Source organism: Apus apus, chromosome 5, assembly GCF_020740795.1.
Source record: "Apus apus isolate bApuApu2 chromosome 5, bApuApu2.pri.cur, whole genome shotgun sequence".
Taxonomy (NCBI): domain Eukaryota; kingdom Metazoa; phylum Chordata; class Aves; order Apodiformes; family Apodidae; genus Apus; species Apus apus.
The window spans coordinates 1,832,624-1,857,190 of record NC_067286.1 but is presented as its reverse complement, the minus strand read 5'-3'; the positions used below and the strand labels follow the sequence as shown (position 1 = coordinate 1,857,190).

At 44.5% G+C, this 24,567-nt stretch overlaps 2 protein-coding genes across 2 annotated transcripts in view; both read right to left on the bottom strand.

Moving 5' to 3' along the window:
* Positions 1-2,327: 2,327 nt before the first annotated feature.
* Positions 2,328-7,778, bottom strand: LOC127385318 (acyl-CoA (8-3)-desaturase-like). Its single transcript, XM_051620968.1, has 6 exons — positions 7,584-7,778; positions 5,684-5,744; positions 4,654-4,730; positions 3,948-4,045; positions 3,189-3,285; positions 2,328-2,470 (listed from the first exon to the last, which is right to left on the bottom strand). The coding sequence occupies exons 1-6, from the start codon at positions 7,776-7,778 to the stop codon at positions 2,387-2,389; spliced, it is 612 nt and encodes a 203-aa protein (XP_051476928.1). The 3' UTR covers positions 2,328-2,386.
* Positions 7,779-13,926: 6,148 nt separating this feature from the next.
* Positions 13,927-24,567, bottom strand: part of LOC127385217 (acyl-CoA (8-3)-desaturase-like) — a 33,065-nt gene continuing 22,424 nt past the window's right edge. Inside the window, exon 13 of the transcript XR_007889621.1 lies at positions 13,927-14,850. The gene's annotated coding sequence lies outside the window, so the exon portion shown is untranslated. The remainder of the gene's footprint in view (positions 14,851-24,567) is intronic.

Genomic DNA, 24,567 nt, shown 5'->3' with positions numbered 1-24,567 from the left:
GCCTCACCTCGTGTTCACACAGCATGATGCAGAGTTTGCATAACTCCAGACTTGCCTTAACTATCCAACTCTCCCTTCTTCCTTGCTTTCTCATCCAGCCTCCCCCACCTGATTTTATTTGTAATCCCATCTCTCAGGTTCATTTCCAGTGCTGTAAATCTCAGCAGGAAGCAAGGAAGGCAACTGAGCTCCAGAAATTGTCATTTTTTCCTGCTCTGTATCAAAGACATAGGGAGTAAAAAATGCATTTTACTTCATTTAGTGAAAAAAAGTCATCAGATCTGTTTGTCTGAATGGATTAGGGTTGGGGTTGATGTTAGAGCTGTTGGGGTCAAGGCTAGTGTTAGGGTCTATAGCTAATTTATTTCATGTTTGGTTTATCTTGCTATAGGACAATAACAGTCTTATGTAGATAGCAGTAATGAGCAGTTACTTAATGTGGAATGAGGTATGGTGTCAACATAATGAAATACAGGTATAATAGGCACAGCTTTGAGAAGCAAGGACAAAGGATGAGGCATGAAGGATCACAGGCAGGAAGGATTACAGGCAGGAAGTGTTTAAGAGCCCTTTAGGGCACAGACTTGACAGTGGGGACCTCATGGTTGTCAAAAACAGCTCAGCCAGACCAGCAGGAGGAGTGTACTCATGGCTCAGCACAAACAACAAACAATGAATAGAGAAACTTTGAAGACAGCAGTGGGCTTGAGCTGGTTTCAACCCATGTATTCCTTCCAGATAACTGGGAAGGCCTGGAATTGTGACCATGAGGATGCTCTAGAGATGGGAAACACATTTATACTGTTATTCAACTGCACATTGCAATACTCTGAGTGCAATACATAGTTTATTATAATTCATTATGACTCAAGCACATTGCTGGACCACTATATTAATTACAAATCCTGTACAATTTAAAATGCCTTCAAATAAGCAAATGTTGTATTAAGCATTGTGAGGAGTACCTAAAAAAGTCAGAGGATTCTGGCATAGAGTTAAGTGTAGCCAGACCAGCCTGTAATCTGACATGAACACATGCTCAGGCTCAGAAATGCTCTTGACCATGTTTACTCAGACAGTTAGTAAAGAGTTTCTCCTATTCTAACCATTTATCTCCTGCTTGTCCTACCCCCTCCTAATATATCAGAACCAAAGCACCAGAAAAGACCAGAAATAAAATTCAGGTAACTTCATATCTATTGGAATCATATTCTTTGGTTCTCATCCATTTTCTTCTGCCACCGAGTCCCTGTGGTCCCTGCTTCTCAGGTTGCTGGGGATGCAAAGAGTTGACAGGTTGTGAATGGTACCATCAAGCTTTGTCTTCTTATTTGTGTAGGTAGGCATCAAGCCAGAGCTCCCCTGAATTCTTCAGAGAGCTGAGAGAAAGAGAGAGCACAAGAGGCCACATTATGCAGGGCTGCTCACCATAGTGTTGGTGAGGACATGGGAAATGAGGGTTTGTGTGTGTTGATTTGGGAGAGAAGAAGCAGACTGCTGTTCTTAGGCTTCCAATCTCTCCTCCATCCTCCTGTCATGTGTTGCTAACGTGTTGTTACTTACTGCACAATGTCTGCAAAAGCTGTGAGCAGAGGCTTGCACTGGTACTCGATGCCGTGTTTGGCACACAGGGACTTCACCAGAGGAGCCACCTTCCAGTAGTTGTGTCTTGGCATTGTGGGGAAGAGGCTGTGAACAGGAGACAAAGTCTCTTCCAGTGGTCCATAAGAAATACTACCTTTCAGATGTTCACATTCATTGTTATTTCCCTGGAATCACACTGAGTAGCTTCTTTAGCTGCTCCTGGCTCTTTGCCCTTGAGTGCTTCTAGCACAAGTGACTCAGAAGCCCGTCCTGCTTCCCCCCTCTGTTGTTTTCTACTGTTGTCTCTAGCATCTATGAAGTGACATTTCTCCAAATTAAGTGATGCCTTAAACTGGAAAACACTACTTCTTTCTCCAGCAGTAACCATCTCCATAGCCCAGAAAAGATGAGTCCATCCTCCAGCTGCAAATCTCAGTGTCTAGAGTACTAGTGTAAGTAGTCAGGTGGGCTTAACTACTGTGTCAGCCCATGAACAGGGTGTCTTAGCATGTACATTTTCACTAATGCTTATGAGCTGCTACTTTGGATAGACCCTGTTGCTCTCTGTATGGTTTCCTAGATCCTGCCCACATTCAATTGTAGCTATTAATTCTCACCTTCCTGTGGGTTCAGTGAAGGTTTTGAATTACAGTACAAATCTCATTAGGGTTTTTGGTCTGTTGAAAGACAAACTCATTGGTGCCTCACAACTATTTGTAGAATACAGAGCAAAGGGAAAAAGAAAAAAAAAAAAGGAAACAATCTTTTAAAAAGGAAGCAAATTCTCTCTCAGGGTGCATACTCACTGATGTTCAATCTGGAAGTTCAGGTGCCCCGTGAACCAGTCATTGAACAGAGACTGCTCAACGTTGCATGTTGCCTGGAGCTAGAGAAGGGGAAAGGAAAGCAAAACCAGTACAGGTTGGTGCCTGCAGCCTCTCTCATTTGTCTAAAGAGCCCAGTATGCTGTGCTGCTCTGCTCTAGTGTTTTCTTTTAGCCTAAGCTGAGCTACCTCAATCCAGGGATCATAATCCTCCTTCAGCTTTGTGGACCAGCAGAGGTGCATAGACTGGCTAATATGAGGCATGGTAAAACTAAGGTTTGGCTTTGTCCTCCTGTGAGTGCACATGAACAGTCAGAAGTTCCTCCTGGGTCTTCTCAAACCTACTTCTGCAGAAAAAGCAGAGGTGGCAGGGTGCTCCTGTGATGGCCAGACTTCACTGCTGGACTCCAGGAAGTCTCTCTGCAAAGAGTGGACAACACACTGACCTTCTGCTAGTGTGGAATTGCCCAACAAGTGTAGGACACAGACTTCCATCTCTGCATTATCAGAAAAGGTCCAAGACAGAATGATGCAATAAGTGGGGAGGTGGGTTTCTTTAGGAAATAGAGCTGGGACCTAGCTTTGATTTTTAGATTGACTGTGACCATGCCATTGCTGCCCTCCTCTGCTGTCACCATAACTCAATCCCATATCCTACTAATCTTCACTTCCCTGTTACTGACAGGTTAACACCCCTGAAGCAACAGAGGAGTCGTTTTGTCTTACAGTTGGAATTTGTACCTGAATGGCCACAATTCTTAAGAATGGAAAATGTTTTACCTGAGTAGACACCCAGTCCAAATTCTTGTCATAGTAAATATCCATGGGGATATGGTTCATCTGGGAAACCCAGACAAACCAGCTGCTCCCCAGCATCCTGTGCAATCAGATAAGAGGCCAGAATTCAGTAACAGGGCAGCAAGTCAACAATGAGCCACTGACATAACAGCATCACCAGACCTACAGCCACACAGCTTAACACCAGCCTTGCTAACCCAGCACCTGGAAGAACTTTCAAAGCCTGGAAGTTTCATATTCCTTATGAAACTCATGACTATTTAATATGTTTTGTTATGAAACTGATGTAGCCTGGCTCTCATCTTGTTTTATCTGTAGCCAAGGACTGAACTGGTTAGAATCAGTAAAATGATTGAAGTGTAAAGTGAATTGTCCACTCAAGCCAATGCTGCTGGATAATGCCCGGATATTTGCAAGCCCAAGCTAAGCTGTTTCTGTTAAATGTTCTCTTTTTCTAGCTAGTAGCACACCCAAAGGACTGAATTTTATGGAAGGTAAGTATTTGTCATGGTCAGTACTTTGTGAAGTCCATTTGCTGCCAGAGCCAAAGAGGCAACATAAAACTTGAACTAGCAATTAAGCAGAAAAGTCTCAGTTTAACTTGACAGAATTAAAAAACTAAGGAAAAATGAGGTGGTGAAGGAGAGCATGGGAGGATAAGCAAAGGCAGAGAAAAGCAGGCAGGCACAGATGGAAAGAATATGTAGTGGATGGCTGAAGAATCTTCTAAAGACATCTCACCTGAATATAAAATAATATGCCAGGAGACTCTTTATTTCTAATAATGATCCATACATCAAACAGAATCTGATATAGAAGGTCAGCATCCAGGCCAAGTCCTACCAAAACCAGAGACAACACATAAAGAAAATAATTATAAATGACATTTCCTTCAATCCTTTTCTAAGCTTCGTGTTATATGTACAAGAGAACAATTTATATTCACCTTCTATAGGTTTCTGCTGAATTGGATCATCTGGAGCAACCCAGGTTAACACAAGGTAATAATACTTTTTCATGGCTTGCTAGAACAGAGACGAGTCTGAGCTTTCATGCCCACTAAGTAGGTGAATATGCAAATGGCTATGCAATCAGAAACATGAGTTGAAGACTTGTATCAAATCACTGCCCAGGCCTCCACAATGAGCCAAGTGCAAGACCAACCATCTCATTTTGGCTGGAACTTGCTCCGTCCTCCTATGCACACGCAAGAGAAGAAAGAACAAAGCACTAATTCTGGCTGCCTGGCGTAGGAAGTAACACCAAATACACATAAATCAAGGACAGCAGTTCCTATAAATCCACATCCTCCCTTTCCTGACCACTGGGGACCTTCCAGTGTCGCACAGCAGGGACTGAGCTCTGGGCAGAAGCTGGCTCCTTGTTAAGAAGAAAGGTTGAAGGCCCACAACTGTCCCATCTTGGTTGCACAAGCAGCAGTACTTACCACCCAATACCTTTTGGTGTAGGCAATGTAAAACGTGTGGTAGTTGAAGTAGGTGGGAAACAGGAGCGGAGGAAGAGCTGTAATGGGGAATTCATTGTCACTAGGCACATCATGGACAGAATGACAGCATAAAAGGGGATAAAAGGATCCCTGGACAGCTGGGAAGTTTTGGGGCTGCAGAGTTTTCTGCCTGATAGCAGCGTGCATCCACACAGACTAGCAGGAAGCAATCTGGGAGCCCGCTGACCTCAAGAGGTGAAACAAAGGTAAGACAAGAAGTTCTCTGAAGCTTGATTGACAGTTCTTGCTCTTCAGCCGGGCAGCCTGCCACTGCTTATGTCACCTGTCAGCACAGGCACTACTGCCTTCTGTCCCCTCAGGGGGAGCTATGACCACGCCTTCTTTTTAGAAAAGAGTGAAAACAAATCAAAAAAGAGGTGTGGAGATCCTGAAAAAATAAGGAGGACAAGACCCCAGAAGCTTAATGCTCCTTTTTGACTACCAGAGTAACCACTTTGCAAGAAAGCAACTGTCTGATACTGGTCAGGATGCTCTGTTAGTGCCTCTAAACATTTCTAGGTCTAGTGCTTACAAACCTGGGGTTTCTTTTTAGGCCTGTAATTGAGGAACAGCCACAGAGGAGCATTTCAAGAAATGGCTTCCACAGCCCCAGAGCTTATCTGGCTCCCCAGTCAGTTGTTCAAAGCAGGACAACCACAGGAATAGGTATGAAATGCCTGTCTACCTGGGAATTTGGGTTGCAAGAGCTCAGCCTTCTGGAGGGGCATCTCATTTGTACTTAAAAAACCAAACCAAACAACAAAAAAACCCATTAGCTATAGAGTCAGACCAGGTTACTTGGGTCTTTATCCAGTCAGGTTTTCAACTCCTCCAAAAATGAGATACAAGCTGGTTATTATGTTCTTTGAATCAGGCACCTTGGTTCTGCTCAAGACCTACAGGTCCCAGGCAAGATCTACAAGCCCCATTATTACCCCTCCTGCTATGGCAGGAGAGTGGAGATACTCACTGATGAAGAAGTATTTGTGCTGGTGGTTGTATGGCATGTATTTTGTCTTTTTGATCCCAAGCTGTGAAAAGAAACAGCAAAAAAAATAATTATCCTGAGTGGAAACCAAGCAGCCTGCCCAAGTCACTTGCTGTTTTCCATTCTTTCTTCCCAAGACAAGAAGGTTCTTCTTGCACAGTTCCCACAGCTCTCATTCCTACTGTCCTCCTCTTGTGCACCTGTCCTATTAATTTATATACATAATATAAATGTCTATAAATCCTCATGCCATTAATGTAAGGCTTTAATTTAAACTGTTAATTTCCTTGTTTTCCTTTTCTTACCAAATTCATAGTTCATTTGGTGAATGATCAGATATTTCAAGGCCAAGTTGTATTATTGGTCAAAACAGTCACATGTATTTTCTTTTTTTACCTCCTACTTTCTTCTCTGATTCTATATGAGAAGTTTCCTGATGGCAAAGGTCTTCCAAGGAGAAAAACATTTCACTTTTGTAGCTACTCTGATGGGGTCTCAAGGACTGATGGAGTTGTACAACAAAAGGGGTTCAGAATTGCCTTAGGTTGTTGCTCCTGGAAGTTTTTCTACTAGGTCATGAAGTTGCTGTAACCATTAACTTTTTGCTGATGGGTTTTCCACCCTCTCTCTGAGACAGGTACACCACGTCTCATTTATTTACAACTACAAGTTCACTTGTTTTCTTCCAGATGTTTTACTGAAGGAAGCAGACACCAGGATATCCTTCCCAGTTCCTGGTGCAGGAGCACATACACACAGACACACTGACCTCCACGGATAATTTCTTCCCCAGAGTAAACAAGAAAGGGTGTATATCAATATCAGGATCTTTCTGGAAGCAGTTGGGTTTGGCATGGTGCTGGGAGTGCAGAAGAGTCCACCATTTGGCCGATGCTCCCTGTTTTAGTGAAGGACAGAGGATGGAAAGTACAATGCTTTCAAGGCCAGAGTCCCTCTGACTCCCCTCCTTCACCCAAAGCTGAAGGACACTGTTACCCTCCACAGTCTCCCAAACACACACTTTGACAGGAAAGCCATCAGATCTAAGGAGTTTTTTTCCAGGGTCAGGTACTTACTATCAAATGGCACATCACAAACTTATGCAGCAAGTGGTTCCACTTGCTCTGCCTGAATACTGAAAGATGTCCTAAATCATGTTGTAACCATGAAGCCTGGACCTGGAAGAGGTAAAAAAAACAAAACACATTAGGAAGTGGGAGGGAAGAGGAATTGAGACCTGGACAGTGTCCCACCCAACTTTTGCTTTGAAAGATCAAGACTTATTTCTTGGACAGTGCTCCAAAGTCACAATCAGAAAAGAACTATGAATTCCTGATATTCTTGAGGCTTCCCCTAAAAGCTGAAAGAATCCCAGAATTAGTGGGAGCTCCCCACATGCAGAATTTCTTACATCTGCTGGAAACGTGTCACATGGGAGGTGAGGGACTTCTGGTGAGGGACGTTTTAGGATGTTGGGTAGTGGTAGGACTAGGGGGAATGGATCAGAACTAGATGTGGGCAGATTCAGATTAGACATTAAGATGAAGTTCTTCACCATGAGGGTGGTGAGACACTGGAACAGGTTGCCCAGAGAGGCAATGGAAGCTCCATCCCTGGAAGTTTTCAAGGCCAGGTTGGATGGCGCTCTGAGCAACCTGGTCTAGTGGGAGGTGTCCCTGCCCATGCAGGGGGCTGGAACTCAATGATCTTTAAGGTCCCTTCCAGCCCAAACATTTCTGTAATTCTACATAGTGTTTGTTTTCTTACAACAGAGGAGAACTGTGCCATGTAAGGAAACTGAGGACTACAAAACAGCAACAGTGTGATCTGTGTGAAAGCTGACTCAAGTCCACGTGTACATGCTGTGGACTTAGATGCTTACCTGGGAAATGGTCAGCACCACCAGAGAGACAATAAAGGGCATGATGGATGTCCCAAAGTAGAAGAGAATGAGCCAAGCAGCAGCATCCAACAGGAGGATGTGAGCCAGGTGCAGGAAGAAGAAGAGCTGGTTTGGCTTCAGAAGTCCCATGTTCTCGACAGCAGCGCGCAGCTCACGGAAGTCTTGCACCAGCATTTTCTGTGGGAAGCACCAGTGTCACGTGTGCCCTGCTTCTGGAGTGCAGTGCTGCAGCCTCCAAACCCAAGGACCACTTTAATGGAAGGAAGAAAGAGCAAAGGATCTGTCCAAATGGGCAAGATGTGGGCTTGCACACAGGTAAACTTGTCTTTGCTCCTACAGCTTCTCTGTTTCTTTGCCTGGTAAGGTAGGTGGAGCAGAAGAGCAAGCAGTACCCATCACAGATCACAATGTTTGTACCCCCAACTCCTGAGGCTAGATCTTTGGTGCTTCTTCCATCATCTTGGCAGGTAGCACAGGGCTCGGATGGAAGTTGTGTCTAGTGGAGGCTGCACTGTGCATGAGCATAGCGTGCCATCTTGTGGTGGGCCTGTGGGATTAAATTATTCATCTTCTGCCACCAGTTCCAATAGATCATTCTATATCTTCACTTTACCCTTCCCAAGGTTAATAGGGGAGGCTGAAAAAAATATATGAAAAAACCCCTCATTCTCAACCACATAATGTGGATTTAGACTAATATCCATGTATTTTTTTTTTTCTGAGTACTAGCACAAAAAAATTGGGAAGAACCTGGATCCCATTGTTCCTGGAACCACGCTGATACAGAAGAGCGAAGTCTAATCTCAGAACATTTCCCTTTGGTCTGATTTACAAGGATAGACTTACATTTTTAGTGGGCTCAATGCTGGGTTGATCTGGTGCCAGCTCCCCAATCTGCAGTGGCTTCAAGTACTTGCTCACCAGCACCTTGTCAACGTGGAATGCTACAAAGGCATCCTGCAAATGCACAGGAGTAAAGGAAGAGGTAAGAAAATCAGATTCTAGGTGCTACTCTAATTCTGCTGTGCACAGCAAGACATTCACTCTGGAAGCACCACAATGGCAAAGGTGGTTAGTTTACCTTTCTGTCTCCTCCAGCTTCTGTTGACCTTTTTCTCCTTGTGTTTGTCCTGTGCTCTCCTTAAATACGATCTTATTTCAGTGGCAAACAGAAGAGTTCTGACTGCCACTACTGCAATGACTACAGGTATGCAAGCTCCATGCTACAAAATTTAATAAATGTCCATCATACACCTAAAGCAGAGTCTTAGTTCCCCCTGCCTTTTGTTTTCTCCCTCTTCTCTACCCCAATATCAGTGACTTTTCCGTCTCCCTGGATATCCAAGTGCCCCAAAGAGCTTTCTTCTCAGCAGACTGAAATCTTCTTTGTTGTGCAATGTGTCAAAAGAGAAAATTGCCCTTTCAATCCAACAGTTGAAGAGAAAAATGTGGTTCCTCTTATTCACAGAGAGGAAGGATTTTAATCTTTCAGAAATATATCACTTTCAGAGGCTGCCTTCTTACTTCCCCCAAAGTGGTCGTGCAAGAGAATCAAGTTCTGTTATATTAAGGACACGTAATTACAGGAAACAAAACTACAAAAAGCAGTTCAAGCTGTGGAGAAGGATAGGCTGCAGCAATGAGAAGCCTGCTCTGGAAGAGGAATCAGAACAATATTCCAACCAGCTCTGGGTAGAGAACTCCACTCCTGAATTACCTGAGGCAGGAAGCATTTCATCAAGGACCAAGTGGTCCAGAGAACTTGCTGTTTCCTCTATGACTTGGAGGTACTCAGAAGGAAAGGATGCAAGGACACAACTCACATGCCCAGGCCTGGTTAGGGGTTACTGACCTCTCAAAGATACCAGCATGAATAAGCAATAAATAATAATAATAATAATAATAATAAATCAGCAAGCAGTTTCTCTGCAAAGTAATCTGGTGCAGGTGCCTGGTTATTTTGTGACATTGCAGCACCAGTTGTTTTTACAGTCTCCAAAATTCAACCAAATTGTGCCAAATCCAGCCAAAATTTCCAGACCCAAGATTGTTGCTCCTGTTTTCTAGGTCACCTCATTCCTTAACTCTGCTCTTCTATCCTTTGTGAGAAAACACCATGACAAAAAGCAGCAATAAAAGGACTCCTCTTCACAATTTTGTTCAGTGTCACCCTTACTAATATTGTGGTATTAATTATAATCATTTTTCCATTCCAAGGTTTCTTGCCTTACTGAGAGCCTTCCATGATTTCCATCCTCTCAAGTTATCATCTCTCAAGGCTATATGGTCTAGGTACAATCTCCCAGTCAAACTAAGATAATTATTTAATTTGTCCTGCTATACATCCAAAAGATTAAGCAATTAACCTCTTCCAAGATGCAAAGATCTCAGAGGTCCTTTCCAACCACGACTATTCTGTGATTCTGTGGGACCTCTCTAAAGTCTTAGGGACTTTCCTAATAAAAACTCCTTCCCATTGATTTCACTTGCAGCTCTCGAGCTGGACTTTTATCACATGTGCTTAAAAAGAGAGAGGGGGAAATAACCAGGCATTTTTCCATCATGGTGCACAGTCCATTTAAAGTGCTTCACACTGGTGTGTGAAGACAGTTGAGCTGGTGTCACACACAACTGGCTGAAGCCTTGCAAGGCTTCATGATTTGGGCATGGAACCAACTTAGAAGAACCAGCTCAGATCCCAGAAACAAGGTACCTGTGTTTTCCAAGTTCATCCATTGTCTCGGGTACTTCAGCTAAAATAAAAGGAATCTGACTTTACTAAGTAGAGCAAAATGAATGATGGAAAACAAGGAATGCAAAATGCAGCTAATACAGAATTTGAAATTTAAAACTTAGTAGACTGAAAATGATTGGTATTTCCGTGAACCTCAAACATCCCTTACAGACAGAAGGTAGGGAACTCTATGTCTTGGGCTTTTTTCTTTCAAAATACACAGCAAGGAAGCCATCACATCTGTCACATCTCTGTAGAGATGTTAATTCACCATTATTTTCCTTCTTGCGTATCCCAGAAGGCTGAACGTTTTAGTTTGTATTACCACAGGTTTCCATGGCATTAAACCAGCAGTCAGGCAAGGAAACATGATGAGCAGAAGTCTTTTTGCCCACGCACTGACTCGCCAGCAGTTGGACACTTCTTACCTGGCTGGTTCAATTTTGTTCATCTCCAGGGTCAGAAGGACCATATGCAATAACTACAGGAGCTTTTCTGCAAGTCTGGGAAAGCAGGCTGGCTTTGCTTTCCCTCCAAGTTATCCCAGGTGGCATTTAGGAGGGATTTCTTTCCTGAAGGTACGTTTCTGGTAGTAGCTCCTGTTGTTGCCACAGGGCTTGTGGCAGCTTCCCCACCTTACCCAGCCCCTAAGCAGTCACTGCCAGAGCAAGATGAGGTGATAAGAGTCATCCTGAAGACTTCAGGTGGATAAACAGTTACAATCTGGTTACCCCACAGGGTAAGACTCTTCATTTGCCTGTCTCCACAGCGTGATGCTGGGAAGTTTGCACGGAGTAGAGACATCCACATAGCCTGGACCCTGCTCCATCCCCCCAAGCCCCTCTTTCAGCTTAAGACTGTTACCCCTCATCCCATCCCTCCCTGCCCTTGTCCCAAGCCCCTCCCCAGCTTTCCTGCAGCCCCTTCAGGCACTGGAATGTGCTCTAAAGTCTCCCTGGAGCCTTCTCTTCTCCAGGCTGAACACCCCAACTCTCCCAGCCTGGCTCCTGAGCAGAGCTGCTCCAGCCCTGAGAGCACCTTTGTGGCCTCCTCTGGGCTTGCTTCAACAGCTGTAGATGTCCTTCTTGTGTTGGGGACCCCAGAGCTGGACCCAGCCCTGCAGGGGGGTCTCACCAGAACAGAGCAGAGGGGGACAATCCCCTCCCTCTACCTGCTGGTCACTCTGCTGGTGCTGCAGCCCAGGACACGGGTGGTTTCTGGGCTGCCAATGCACATGTGCAGCTCATGGAGAGCTTCTCATCAACCCACATCCCCAGGTACCAGCCTCCTCCACCCCTCATCTCAAAGCCAGCAGCAAGCAAACCCCTCCCCGCCATCCCCCCCGGCCCTCACCGTGGCGTCCTGCCCGGCGTGGCTGCTGATGAGCCGGGCTCCCCCCGGGTGCCTCCGGCAGAAGCGGCTGATGTCGTACACCTTCCTCTCGATCACCAGCCATCGCTCCTGGGCCGGCAACCCCCGCCCGTTCCGCTGCCCGATCTCCTCCCAGGTGAAGCTCCGAAGCTCCCGCTGCGCCGCGGGGCTCCCGCTCCGCTCCTCCCCGGTCCCCCGGGGCGGCATCTTCCTTCTTTCTCCCTCTCCTTCTCCTTCTCCTTCCTCTCCTTCTCCCTCTCCTTCTCCTCCTTCTACTCCTCCCTCTACTCCTTCTCCCTCTCCTCCTTCTACTCCTCCCTCTACTCCTTCTCCCTCTCCTCCTTCTACTTCTACTCCTTCTCCCTCTCCTCCTTCTCCTCCTCCTCTCTCTCCTTCTCCCTCTCCTACTCTTCTTCTTCTCCCTCTCCTCCTTCTCTTCTCCTTCTTTCCTCCTTCTCCCTCTCCTTCTCTTCTCCTTCTTTCCTCCTTCTCCCTCTCCTTCTCTTCTTCTCCTCCTCTTCTCCTTCTTTCCTCCTTCTCCCTCTCCTTCTCTTCTTTTCCTCCTCTTCTCCTTCTTTCCTCCTTCTCCCTCTCCTTCTCTTCTCCTCTTTCTCCCTCTCCTTCTCTTCTCCTTCTTTCCTCCTTCCTCTCCTTCTCTCCTCCTCCTTCTCCCTCTCCTCCTTCTCTTCTCCTTCTTTCCTCCTCCCTCTCCTTCTCTTCTCCTCCTTCTCTTCTCCTTCTTTCCTCCTTCTCCCTCTCCTTCTCTTCTCCTTCTCTTCTCCTCCTTCTCTTCTCGCTCTCCTCCTTCTCTGCTCCTCTTTCTCTTCTCCTTTTCTTCTTCTTTTCTTTTTTTTTTCTTTTCTTCTTCTCCTTCTCCCTCTCCTCCTCCTCCCCTCTCTCCCTCTGGTCCCGCACCCGGCTCCGCACACCACATATAAGGGTGGGACAAACCCCCGCCCACCCCGCTCCCACGCTCCCTCCTCCTTTCCCTTTCCTTGGGATTTTCGGGACAGGGAGGGATGCTGGGCTGGAAGCAGCTCCTGCTTCAGCTCCAGCTGCTCTGGGCTTCATCCCCCCGAAAACCCCCTTTGCTCCTTCACTGCCCCGGTGAATCCCCGCGGTTACTTCCAGGTAAGGAACGGCCGAGCCCTGAAGGGTTTGGGTTTTTCCCTTTGTTTTGGCTTGTTTGTTTGTTTGCTTGGATGGTGGCTTTGTTCGTTTGTTTGTTTTCCCTCAGCTGGCTCATTCTGTTCCCAAAGCCAGGTTTCCTGGGCTCTGACAGTCAGGGAAAACTTCACTTCAAACCCACCTCTCACCAACTTGTTGCTAACCAGAAAAACAACATTACTCTCTAGCCCAGCGTAGGCATTTACAGTCCATGAACCACTTTGTAAAAACCATGAGTTATGCACATTCTCATGCTAAATTAAAAACAATAATAATTAAAAAAACCCAACCAGAAACCCAACATGCCAACCTCCTCAAAACTTGGTATTGTTTCCAAAGCACAACATTTTCTGTGGACTTTTTGTGAGGGCGTGTAGTGATAGGACAAGGGGGAATGGTTTTAAAGTGGAAGAGGGAAGGCTTAGGTTGGACATGAGGAGGAAGTTATTCACCATGAGGGTGTTGAGACCCTGGCCCAGGTTGCCCAGGGAAGCTGTGGCTGCCCCATCCCTGGCAGTGTTGAAGGGCAGGTTGGATGGGGCTTGGAGCAACCTGGGCTGGTGGGAGGTGTCCCTGCCCATGCAGAGGGTTGGATATAGGTGACCTTTAAGGTCCCTTCCAACCCAAACCATTCCATATTTCTATTCACAATCTGATGAAAACCCATATTTCTGTATTTCCAGTTCTCCAGCACACAGAGCAGGAAAGGAGCAGGTGGAGGAGCTTCCACAGTGGCCTTCACACCAGGAATCCTCTTGGAGCTCTGCACTCGATGCTGCTGTTGCCTGCGATGAGCCTGGGGTTGCACACACCAAGTGTCCCACTGTTCTCCTGGTAGGTTGTGAAATTGCTTTTTCTTCTCTGCCACCTTCTTGTTTGTAACATTTCTAAGCAAACTCTTGACTTGGGGACTCCAGGAAATTAATATTAATTGCAAAACAAGGCTTGGTTCAGCTTTTCCTATAGTTCTAAGGCAATCATAGCACTCACATAATTGTCTCTTTTCAAAACAGACCACAAAGTCTTGAAAATATTATGAAACCACAACTGAGTCAATGATTTTATTTTTTTTAATATTCCATAGAAAAACACGTTACAGGCCTTATCAACATCAACCCAGATAGAGGAGCACACCATTAGGATAGAGTTTTCCAAGCATGTGACCAAAGCTGCAACTGATTTGTCTGAGTTTGTGTCTTTTGGTGGTTTGCAGGATTTAATTTGAATTATTTCCTGGACATTTGTAACACTTCTCACCCAATTACTTGCATTATTAGTTGTTTTTTTTTTTTTCCTCAGTGCTCATTGGCTTTTGAGGCTGCTCGAGCTAGTGAAGTTCTCACCTGGTAATAATTCTGCAGTCTGTATTTCAAGTTAGAAATGCTGATCCAAAGAACCAGGAGAAATCTCATCTAAATATCACAGTTAAGTTGTTTAAATAGTGTTTATGGCTCTTGGCCTTTCTCAGAAGGTGTGAAAAGACTAAAGCTGATTTCTCAACCCACCTCCCAATGTTTGAGAATGCAGTGAGATGCCTTAAGAAGAAGTTCAATAGTCATTGTAATTGATCTGTTTCTTTGCTTCTCCTCTGCCACAGCAGATAGTCAGCTAACATTTTCCCTTCTCACTCCCAGGCTTTGCCTTCCCTTAGGCTCATGTCCTTTTTTTACAGAATATGTTGTTATAGTATCTGAGAGAAGCCATCTCCAGTGCAGCAGCACACACACCTCTGGCAGCACAGCAGAACTTGTTCCTTGTAGCTTCCCTCCTACACCAAATACTCAACACTGAACATTCAGCAAAAAAAAGGAGGAGGAATTTAGCCCCCCTTGTCCTGTGTTCATGCCTCCTTATCTGCTCTTTCCCACCCCAAAATCCTGCACAGGCTTAAATAACTTCAATAACATGACTGAGAGATTTCCTGCTTCATCTTCCTCTCCACATTTCTGGGGATGCTCAGATGGCCACGACAATCTAGGGATACACAAGAGAAATAAGTTCAAATCCCTTGGTATTTTCACCTTCCCAGTGAGTCACAGGTCAATGAGTAAAACAGAAAAATCCCTTCTTTTCCAGTCACGGAATTACAGAATAGAATCCTAGAAAGGTTTGGAAGGGACCATTAGAGGTCATCTAGTCCAACCCCCCCTGCACTGAGCAGGGACATCTACTACAACTAGATCAGGTTGCTCAGAGCCCCATCCAGCCTGACCTGGAATGTTTCCAGGGATGGGGCTTCATCCTTGATGTAAAGCTGCAGCTCCCGCTGCATCAGCAAGACAGGTGAGGAAAAGCTTTTTCACCCTCTGCTTTTTAGCACACTGAGCATCCAGCCACCTCTAAAAAGCTCCTTGGCTGGGGGGAAAGCTGTGTGTGCTCTTAGGCTGCCACAGGTGTGAGGTTAAAAGAAAAAGCACTAAAAACCAACAAGAAAAAACCACCTTCTGGGCTCGATTCAGAAACTTTGGGAACTGGAGTGAGAGGGATTTATTAATACCTCTGAGAATCTGGCTGTGTCAGGAGGCACACAACAAAATAGCTCAACCTTTAGATTTGAAGAACTGCTCTCAAATACCTAAAACGGTAGCCAGGCTATTAAGTCCTTTCATAGGTGTATGTCAAACCCTTGGCTAACTGAAGTTTTAATTACTCAAGAAAGTGCCACACAGTCCATTCAGAGGAGGACCTGTCTGCACAGCCCTCAGGGCAGTGCTCTTGTGTCAGCCTGTAGACATGGCTCTGATAGAAATACTGATAATCACAATAATTGCTGTTGTATCAGCCAGACTTTGCAGTGGAACAAGACATTTGATAACAAACACGTTATCAACCTGAACCACTGCTCTTACATCAAGTTGCCAGCTACTCCGTTTTTTACTGAAACACCCCTTTAAGCTAAACTTGCACATTTCCAGTAGTGCAGCTCTTTGCTTCCATGTTTTGCAACCACTTGTTTCACAATATAAGATTTCAGCTGCTAAAAATATGAACATCAAATTATGATTTTATATCTACTCGACACCTACTTGTTCTCCCACATATCCCATGTTTTCATGCTCTGTAATCCATCCTTTTCTTGCATCAGGCTGAAGAGGACCAATATACCTGCATAATTAACCTTTTTGGAACTCTAGTGCTAATACATCTGTCATCAAGCCTTAATTAAAAAAAAAAAAGTAAATATTTGGGGCAGGGCTAAATGAAACTTGTGTGTGGGTTAAAATCTGAACATGGATTTTTCCAGACTGAGCTGTTTCACCTTGTAAGTGGTTCATATATTTAATGACTCTCAAAGGAACACTGTTAGTTTCCTTTCTCCATGCCGTGGCCATCACATATTTCTTGACCTGAGGAACATTAGCTAGATGAATGACAGCAGAGATATGAGGAGCTCAAGCACCTTCATCTTTGTACAAGCAGGAGCTTTCTTTACCCTGGTGGGAGGATAGGGTAGGAGAAGTTGAGTTGGAAGGGACCTACAACAATCATCTAGTCCAACTGTCTGATTACTTCTGGGCTGACCAAAACCTACACTATGACCAAAGGCATTGGTCATTGCTTCTTAAACACTGAGAGGCTTGGGGCATCGACCAGCTCTCTAGGAAGCCTGTTCCAGTGTTTGACCATCCCCTTGATAAATACATGCTTCCTAATGTCCAGTCTAGACCTCCCCTGATGCAGCTTTGAACCACTCCCAGGTGTCTTGCCTCTGGATCCCAGGGAGAAGAGATCAGCACCTCCCTCTCCATGTCCCCTCCACAGGAAGCTGTGGAGAGCAATATAGGTGCTCCTCAGCTCCCAAATTAGACAACCCAAGAGCCCTCAGCTGCTCCTCATTAGGACATTCCTTCTTTTCACCAGCTTTATTGCCCTTCTCTGGATGAGTTCAAGTTAAATTTCATGCCATTGTTGTTTGCCAAGTGCTCCCATCTATCTAAACCCCTCTGCAAGGCTTCTTGTCCCTTGAGAGAATCACCAGCACCCCCCAGTTTGGCAGCACCAGCAAACTTGCTAAAGGTGCTTTCAACTCCTGCTTCCAGATCATTGGTAAATGTCTTCAGTGGAACTGGATGGAGAATTGAACCCTGAGGAACACTAGTGGTGACCAGTCCCCAGCCAATTATAGCCCCCATTGATGTAGGATCATCAGTCAATTGTAGGAGCCCATCTGTGTTTCAAGGATCCCCACCCTTCTTCCATGATTTAGGAAACTTGGTAGGATGGGGCCACTCACAGTTGAGGTGCCACGTGAGTTTGGAAAACAGAATGCAAGCTCAGATTTCCTTCAGGAAGTCTTAGGTGTGCCAACAGGTGAGGTACTATTACTGGAGCCTCCCTCAGCCAGCACAAATGCTGAAAACCTGTATTTTAAAATAAAACACAATAAATATTTTGATAAATATTCCAATGCATTAAATATTTGAATTAAAATTAAAAATTAGAATATTTACATATTTCCACATGGAGTACAGCCTGAATACTGGTGGGCTCCATGACCAGTTCCCATATTTAGGGAACATCCAAGTAATGAATCCACTGAGACTGGGGCTGTGCAGTGCTTGTGTCCCTGCCATGCTTTAGAGCCAGAGTGTCCCTCTCTGCTAATACACTATTTCATCTTTTAGACTTGTTCTTTTGTGCTGGCAGAAGGGGCAGTTGCCAATATATTTGCCACAATTTGCCCCTGAAAAAGGTTTTGAATTGTGGTGAACAGCAAGAAAGAAGGCAGGGCATTGATTTGCCTGCTAAGCAGCATCTAAGGTTCAGTTGTGCCTTGCTCTGGTTGCTATTTTAGGCTGGTAGAAAATCAATTCAGTGGATTGCATGGGTGGTTCTCTTCCTAATGAGTTCTACTTTCATTGGTGCTGTGTGGGCAGGAGTAACAATTTCTGTAACAGGTGGTGCTAGGAATTTCAACAACACCAGCAAGCAAAGGATATAATCAGAGCAGCCAGCCACTAAACACATACTCCCAGCTCTCCAGAAGCAGGAGACTCTGAAAACAGCACAGCAAAAAAAATAATGAATAAAAATACTAATTAAACTGAGTAAGCCAGAAAAAAATATAAAGAAAGAGAATAAAGAATTCTTCAGAAAAAAATGCAATATACATAAGTAGGAAGATAAGAAAGATGTAGTGAGACATTTTACCAAGGCCTGGTGTGACAGGACAAGGGGCAACAGTTTTAAACTGGAAGAAGGTAGGTTTAGATTGAATATAAGGAAGATTATTTTTTCATAATAAGGGTGGTGAGACAGTGGAACAGGTTGCCCAGAGAAATGGTGGGTGCCCCATCATTGTCTCTGGTCAAGTTGACAGATGTAAATAGCAATGGATTCATGGAAAAGTATTCCAGGACATCTCTTCAAGTCTTCAGAGCTTTCATGGAAGTTACAAGAACACTGCAAAAATCCCTAGAGGTGACACATCATGTGCACAGAGAATGAAGCTTAAGGATGCTGATCCATAATCCCCTCCAGTTCATGGTCATCAAGTAGTCCCAGGTAGCAACTGCAGTTGCTTTCCAACCTCCCCCCCACCCCAGTGCAGAGGGGTTGGAAAACGATCTTTAAGGTCCCTTCCAGCCCAACCCATTCCATGATTCTAGGACATATTATTTGTGGCATGGTAGTTTGTGGGAAGTATGACTCTGTGCTGCAAGAGGGGAAGGAAAGCTCAGCCAGTACCCAAACAATCTGACTTGGTTTTTTAAGTTTCCCTCCAACTCAGGCAAGGCAGCAAACACCCAGGCACTCACCTGCCACTTGGCTTCCTGAGGTGTGTAAACATGGAACAGCTTCTAGAAGTGTTAACAGGATAAATGGAAAGAGAACCTGAGAAAGGTGCTGGGTACAGAAGTTAAGGAGACATCAGTACTCACATGCTTGAAGTTGCTGCATAACAGAAGAGATTTTGTAACATTAGTGGGGCAAGGATTTCTCTCATCAGCTTTGTTTCTCACACCTCAGGCTTCACAGTGCATGCCAGCAATTACCTTGCTTCTACAACAGGAGACATTTCATAAAGAATCATCTACCACTTCTACATGAAAGCTACATGGAAACTTCAGTGCATGATCACGTTCTGCCACGGGAGGCATTATTCTCTTATTAGGACAACAAATAGGAAGTGCAGCAATGGAGAGATTTATCAGCCTGTGTAACTTCCCCTCATGCTACCCTGTTCTATTTAGAGAGAAGCTGTTCTGCAAACTCAGACACTTGAAGTTAGGAAACAAGAGTATTTCAAACTCAGTCATGTGAAGAGCTGGAAACAGATTAAGGTTATGCCCGGATATTTACATTATTTAAATGACATCCTAATCTCCCAGGCCCGCTCTTCCTCCCTCTCCCCCTGCACGCACAGACACTCTTATTTTAGAACTACAGTGAACAGAATTTTTCTTCCTCTTCCCTACCAGGCCAAATACTCAGTCTAGACTCTTCATACCTGACGTTCAGCGCCTAACTTCACCTAAGTGCCCACGTTAAGAGGTCGGGTAAACTCTCCCTGGTCAGTGCAATGAGATAAACCTGAGTGGATTATTCCATTTTCTGTGGCCACAGCTCAGCCCATACAGGTTACCACGCTGCCTGAAGGTTTGGATCCTTTCAGTCTCTTGGCCAGGATCCTGGCACTGCACTTTCACCTCCTGCTCGTTAAATGCAGAGATCAAGTAACACCAGCTTTACTCCAGGTAATCTCCACAGCAAGGGAATCCCTGCTTCCTGCTACTGGATGGAATCTATGCAAGCCAGCAAGGACAGGAGTTATGGCTGAGGATTTGAGTGTAACGCTCTCCTCTGTGCACAAAAGGGTCAGAGAGAGGCTGGAATCCTTTAGAAATTCTCCTCCAGATAATCCTGTATCCCAGCATTGCCACCCAGTTCATTAACTGCTTTCTTGTTGGGTGCACCTGGAATATTTCCACTTTACACTGCCCATCTGTGAGGAAGAGAGGGATGAATACTGCATACCTCTTCATTTCTTAGTCCTTGGTTTTCTGTAATAGCTGCAACTACTTCCTCTCCTAGTTTTTTGGCTAGTGATGTGATGATGATGATGATGATAGTATTTGGAAAAGGCCAAAGAAACACCCTAGTAATTCGCAATATATTTTGGCAATAGCAACAAAAAAACTGCTGGAATTTGGAAAGGGAAGGAACAAACCCCATGTCTAATGATAGGGCCAACTCTCACTGGTGATGGAAAGTCAGCAGAGAGACTTCATAAAGGGTGGTGATTATATTGCCATCCCAGCAGTGACAGGGATGGGGAAGCACAGAAAAACCTGGAATCACTCAAGTCCTTGAAGCACCTCTTGAAACTTGTGGCTGCATCTACAGTAACTGTACACCTTCTCCTGGAAGGGAAGACAAAGAGTGGTATCCCTTGCATCTGTGCCACCACACCTTCTCTATCTGCTGCCCAGGACAGGAATGGTGAATTTCAGGAGATGAGCTTACAGACTGTGGCCACACTCTGCAGAAAGTCCCTGATTCTGTTTGCAGAAATATTTGTCTGTGATCATTTTTTGGAGAAAACTGGTTCTTACAACTTGCCTCATAAGACAAAGCTGCACCCAGCCTTCCCAGCTGAAGCATGTCAGCAGACATGCAGACAAGTCTCATCTAATAGTAGGTGAAAACACATTGCACAATGCTGGAAATGATCCTCCTGAGAAGTGGCTTCTGCAACAAAATGGGCCCAACAGGAGCTGTATTCACTGGCTCTCAGGAAGGGCACTTCCCCTCCTTCAGCTCTACATCAGGGGTAGCAAACATAGCTGTTCTTTGCACCTACCAGGCTCCTGCAAAGAGCAGCCCCAAATCCTCTTGTTCATCTACTATGTATATATGAAACACAGTCATTTTGGTTCTTGACTTTTCATTTGGAGGAAAATACCAGAAACATCACCTGAAAATTATCTGAGCTCTTTTAGCTTCTGCTTATGTGATGAACACAGCACCTCTCTGATCTGCCTCCCTCTTGAGGTCTCAGTCAATCTTTCTGCAGGTTTTGAATTCATCTTTTCCTTCCCCCATCTTCTACGAGTCCAGCACAGTTTTTTTTCTTTCACTGCTGATAATTCCTGCTCTGCTACAAATTTGCTTGTTTTCCTTTTTGAGAGGTTCACCACAGCCTTGGCTTGTAGACATTGTTGCTCTCCCATGGCTTCTTCTCCCCTTGTTGACTATCAGGCAGTAGCACTTTCCCTTTCAAGGCACCATTAATGAAAATAACACTTAGGATTTCATTCCAGGATTTGGAAACGTGTTGGATTCTTTCTCAGGCTTTGCATTCCCGTGTGATCCCAGCCAGATCATGTTGACAGAGAAAATCTCAGTGCCCAGGTCCACATACTCTAAACGAACAAGAATGAGATTTTTTTGAGTGAGGTTGAGCTCCTGTGGCTCTAGACTTCACTCTTTCAGGTAGTTCAGGTATTGGAAACAGAACTGACACATGACATTTCCCTGGACTAATATGTCCAATATGGGCAGCACTGCAAATATATAGATAGATATAATTTTAAAGGGTATTTTAATATTTTCTTCCAGTAAAGGGTGCCCAGGCAATGTGCACAGGTGGCTGAATGTACAGACTGTACAAAAAGGGACTTCAGATTTGAGCAGCTTCCTTTGCTCTGCTGGTGACTGATTAATATAGAAATAGAATAACCTGAAAAGGAAGGATGGAAAAAAGGGACTACAAAACCAGAACAAAAAAAGGAAGTCTTAAAAGTAGGAGTAGGTAGACAGTAAATACTTCAAACTCATCTTTATTTCACTATATTGCAAGTAGATTATTTCCTTTAACAAATTAACCCCTTTTTATCATCTACAGATTTAAGGATTAGGTTTTCAGATTTGTGAGAGTGTTCACACTGGTTTTGGTTTGACCCCTGGTGACTGAGGCAGAACAAATCCTTTAGCTTTGAGTTATGGATTTTTAGTGACCAGGTCTGGGTTGTTTGTTGTTGTTTTTTTTTTTCTTTTCACTTTGTGAATAAAACTCTCCAGTATCTCAGCTTCTCTCTGTGGTGGTACAGATATAGAAAGTGCTCCTTGGCATCTCTCTGCCCCAAAAAAGGATGATGTGAGCATCAGAATAGTTCAGATACAATGAATTAATTCATTCACTCAGCTTTAGCTGTCTGAAACTGTATAATCTAAATGATTTATTTATTCTTCCTCTATAATTATTGGAGAAGAGGGACAGCACAAATGACATGTAGTGATGATTATCTGGCTGCATTGGCAAGAGAAGCCTGACACTAACTTACACTAGTTGTTTAACTTCAGAAGGCTAATCAAGACAAATCCTATTTAATGAGTCCTTCAGTGTTAGGGCTGATAACTTTCTTCTTCTGAACAGTCATTGCTGGAGGCAGCACAAGTTTAAACGTAAAAAAACCCCCTGAGATCCACTCAGATTTGCTTGGCATTCCTCCCATTTGCTATGGACAGTGACCAACTTCCTCTCCTCTTCCAGGAGTGAAATAACGGAGCTTTTAAGGGAATTTACTTTCACCTCTTACCACCATCTTTCCTTTCACTTTTTGTTCCCTTCCCTTTCTCCTTTCCCTCTCTCTCCTCCTCTCCTCCTCTTCCTCTCCCTTTCCCTTTCCCCTGTCCCTTTCCCTTTCCCCTGTCCCTTTCCCTTTCTCTCTCTCCCTTTCCCTTTCTCTCTCTCCCTTTCCCTTTCTCTCTCTCCCTCTTTCTCTCTCTTTCTCTGTCTTTCTTTCTGTCTTTTCTCTCACAATTGAAGCAATTTCCAGAAAAGGAAAAAAACCAAGCAATTCCAAGAACCTCTTGCAGAATTACTGCTTTACAATGCCCAGTGTGCACTCACCACCCCTCACCTTTTATTCCTCTGTCTACATGATTTTCTTTCTTCTCCCCAAGGGAGGCAGAACATTAAAGTTACAGTCACATTATCCACCCAGTCTCCAAGGAGAACTGGCAGGTTGCACACTTAGGGTTGTCTTGCAAAATCCCAGACACCCACTCACTCTGTGATAACAAATCAGTCACTTTCATTTGGGGGAAACAAGGAGGAGCAAAGTGGGGCCATATAATTAATTCTGTTACTTAGAAACCACTATCAAGATGAAAAGGGAGGATCTAGATTGTGGAGCTGGGCTGGTTCCTTGCACAACCTGTCTAGCATCTACTAGGTTACCTAATGGCCTTGTTTCACCTGAAGGGACCAGATCCACATGTCATCACAATTCTTTTAGGATCTTCTTACCTTCTGCTTCCCTGCTAAGGGCAAAGAAGCAGGAACCAGAAGCTAATGCTGGTTATTTTTGAGCTGAACCACACAAATCTTGCTTGCCAAATGGCATTTATCAGGTTGGCAGGGGCTTGGGCATGTCATTGCATTTGGAAATGTCAATTTGTAGAGAAGGTTTTAGGTATAGGATAGACACCAACCACATGTCCCCAGGCCCAGAAGTGCAGCCAGCTCTGGGAATTACATGGATTTATGAACTTCAATTTCAGTTTAGCCATTCCCAGGTAATTTTTTACTTTGCATCTTACAAATCACAGAGCAGCAAAGAGAAACTGTTCTTAGGCATTTGCTCAGTGTATGCCTGATTTCAAACTATCTAACCCTAAACAGGGGTTGGTAAAAAACTAAACCAAAACAAACCAACCAACCAAACAAAAAGGCATCCTTAAAAGGTAAAGAAATGTTACAAGTGAGGCAGGAAAAGCAGCTGCTGAGGGTGAGCAAAGCTATGGCCAGATTCAAAAAAGGAACTGGGGAAAATTAGACTAGATCTTGATTAGGCTTTTGGATTGCTGTTATGTTCTAGAACAGCATTTCCTTTAGATGTACCACGGAGGATTAACCTTGGGAAGAACCAGACTGCATTTTACAAACACATTTCCCAAGTGCCCGATGCCAGCCCAGGATGGATTTTACTGGATGTGATGCAAGTGTTGCACTTGGTTTCTCTTAATTGCTCCAAATCCTTGATTAGCCAAACAGAAGCCTTGGACTATGCCTGTGGGATACTTCCCAAAATCCAAATGGAGTATTAATTGTTTAATCCTAGCCCTGGGCAGCTGCTGGTTGCTTGTGTAGTGATTGCTGGCAGGGGATAGACCCAGGGAGGTGGCAGTGCCAGGCACACCAACCACTCCACAATAGACTGCCTGGCCCAGGGCTGCAAGTGCTGTCTTTTGGGCAGGAAACATAGATGACACCTGATATTTCAGCTCTATTTTTAATATTGGTTGGCTTCCTGCTCTCTCTCAGGCAGTAACAGGCTCTTCTGGCTGGAGACAATTTGTGTCCTGCTTTGCACAGCTCCAGCTGCATCACTTTGTGCTATAATTAATTGTTACAATCACTCTAACTTTTAATATTCAAATGCACCTCATGCCAAGGATAACGTTAGTAATCCAGAAGAAAGATAATCAGTTTTTTATGTTGTTACTACACTTCTTTGGGTAACATTGCTTTGTTAAGCACACAGGACTTTGATGCAGGAGCAGGGAGCATTGTGGTACAGGATGTTAGCAGGCAAAACTGCATCTGTCTTTGGCCTGCCTCAGCAGTGAGTCTCCAAAATCACCCCTGAAGTGCTGAAAGGCCAAAGAGACTCTAAAAACAACAGGGCTGACCCAGGCTGAGCAGCAAACAGGGAGGATTCATAGAAAGAAAAGGAGAAAGCT

Coding starts and splice junctions, on each gene's coding strand:
- LOC127385318 (XM_051620968.1), bottom strand. CDS start 7,778: ATGCTGGTGCAAGACTTCCGTGAGCTGCGCGCTGCTGTCGAGAACATG. Junction 5,745..7,583: donor TGGTGCTGACCATTTCCCAG/GTAAGCATCTAA, acceptor TTCTTTTCACAG/CTTGGGATCAAAAAGACAAA. Junction 3,286..3,947: donor GCATATTATTTTATATTCAG/GTGAGATGTCTT, acceptor CTGATTGCACAG/GATGCTGGGGAGCAGCTGGT.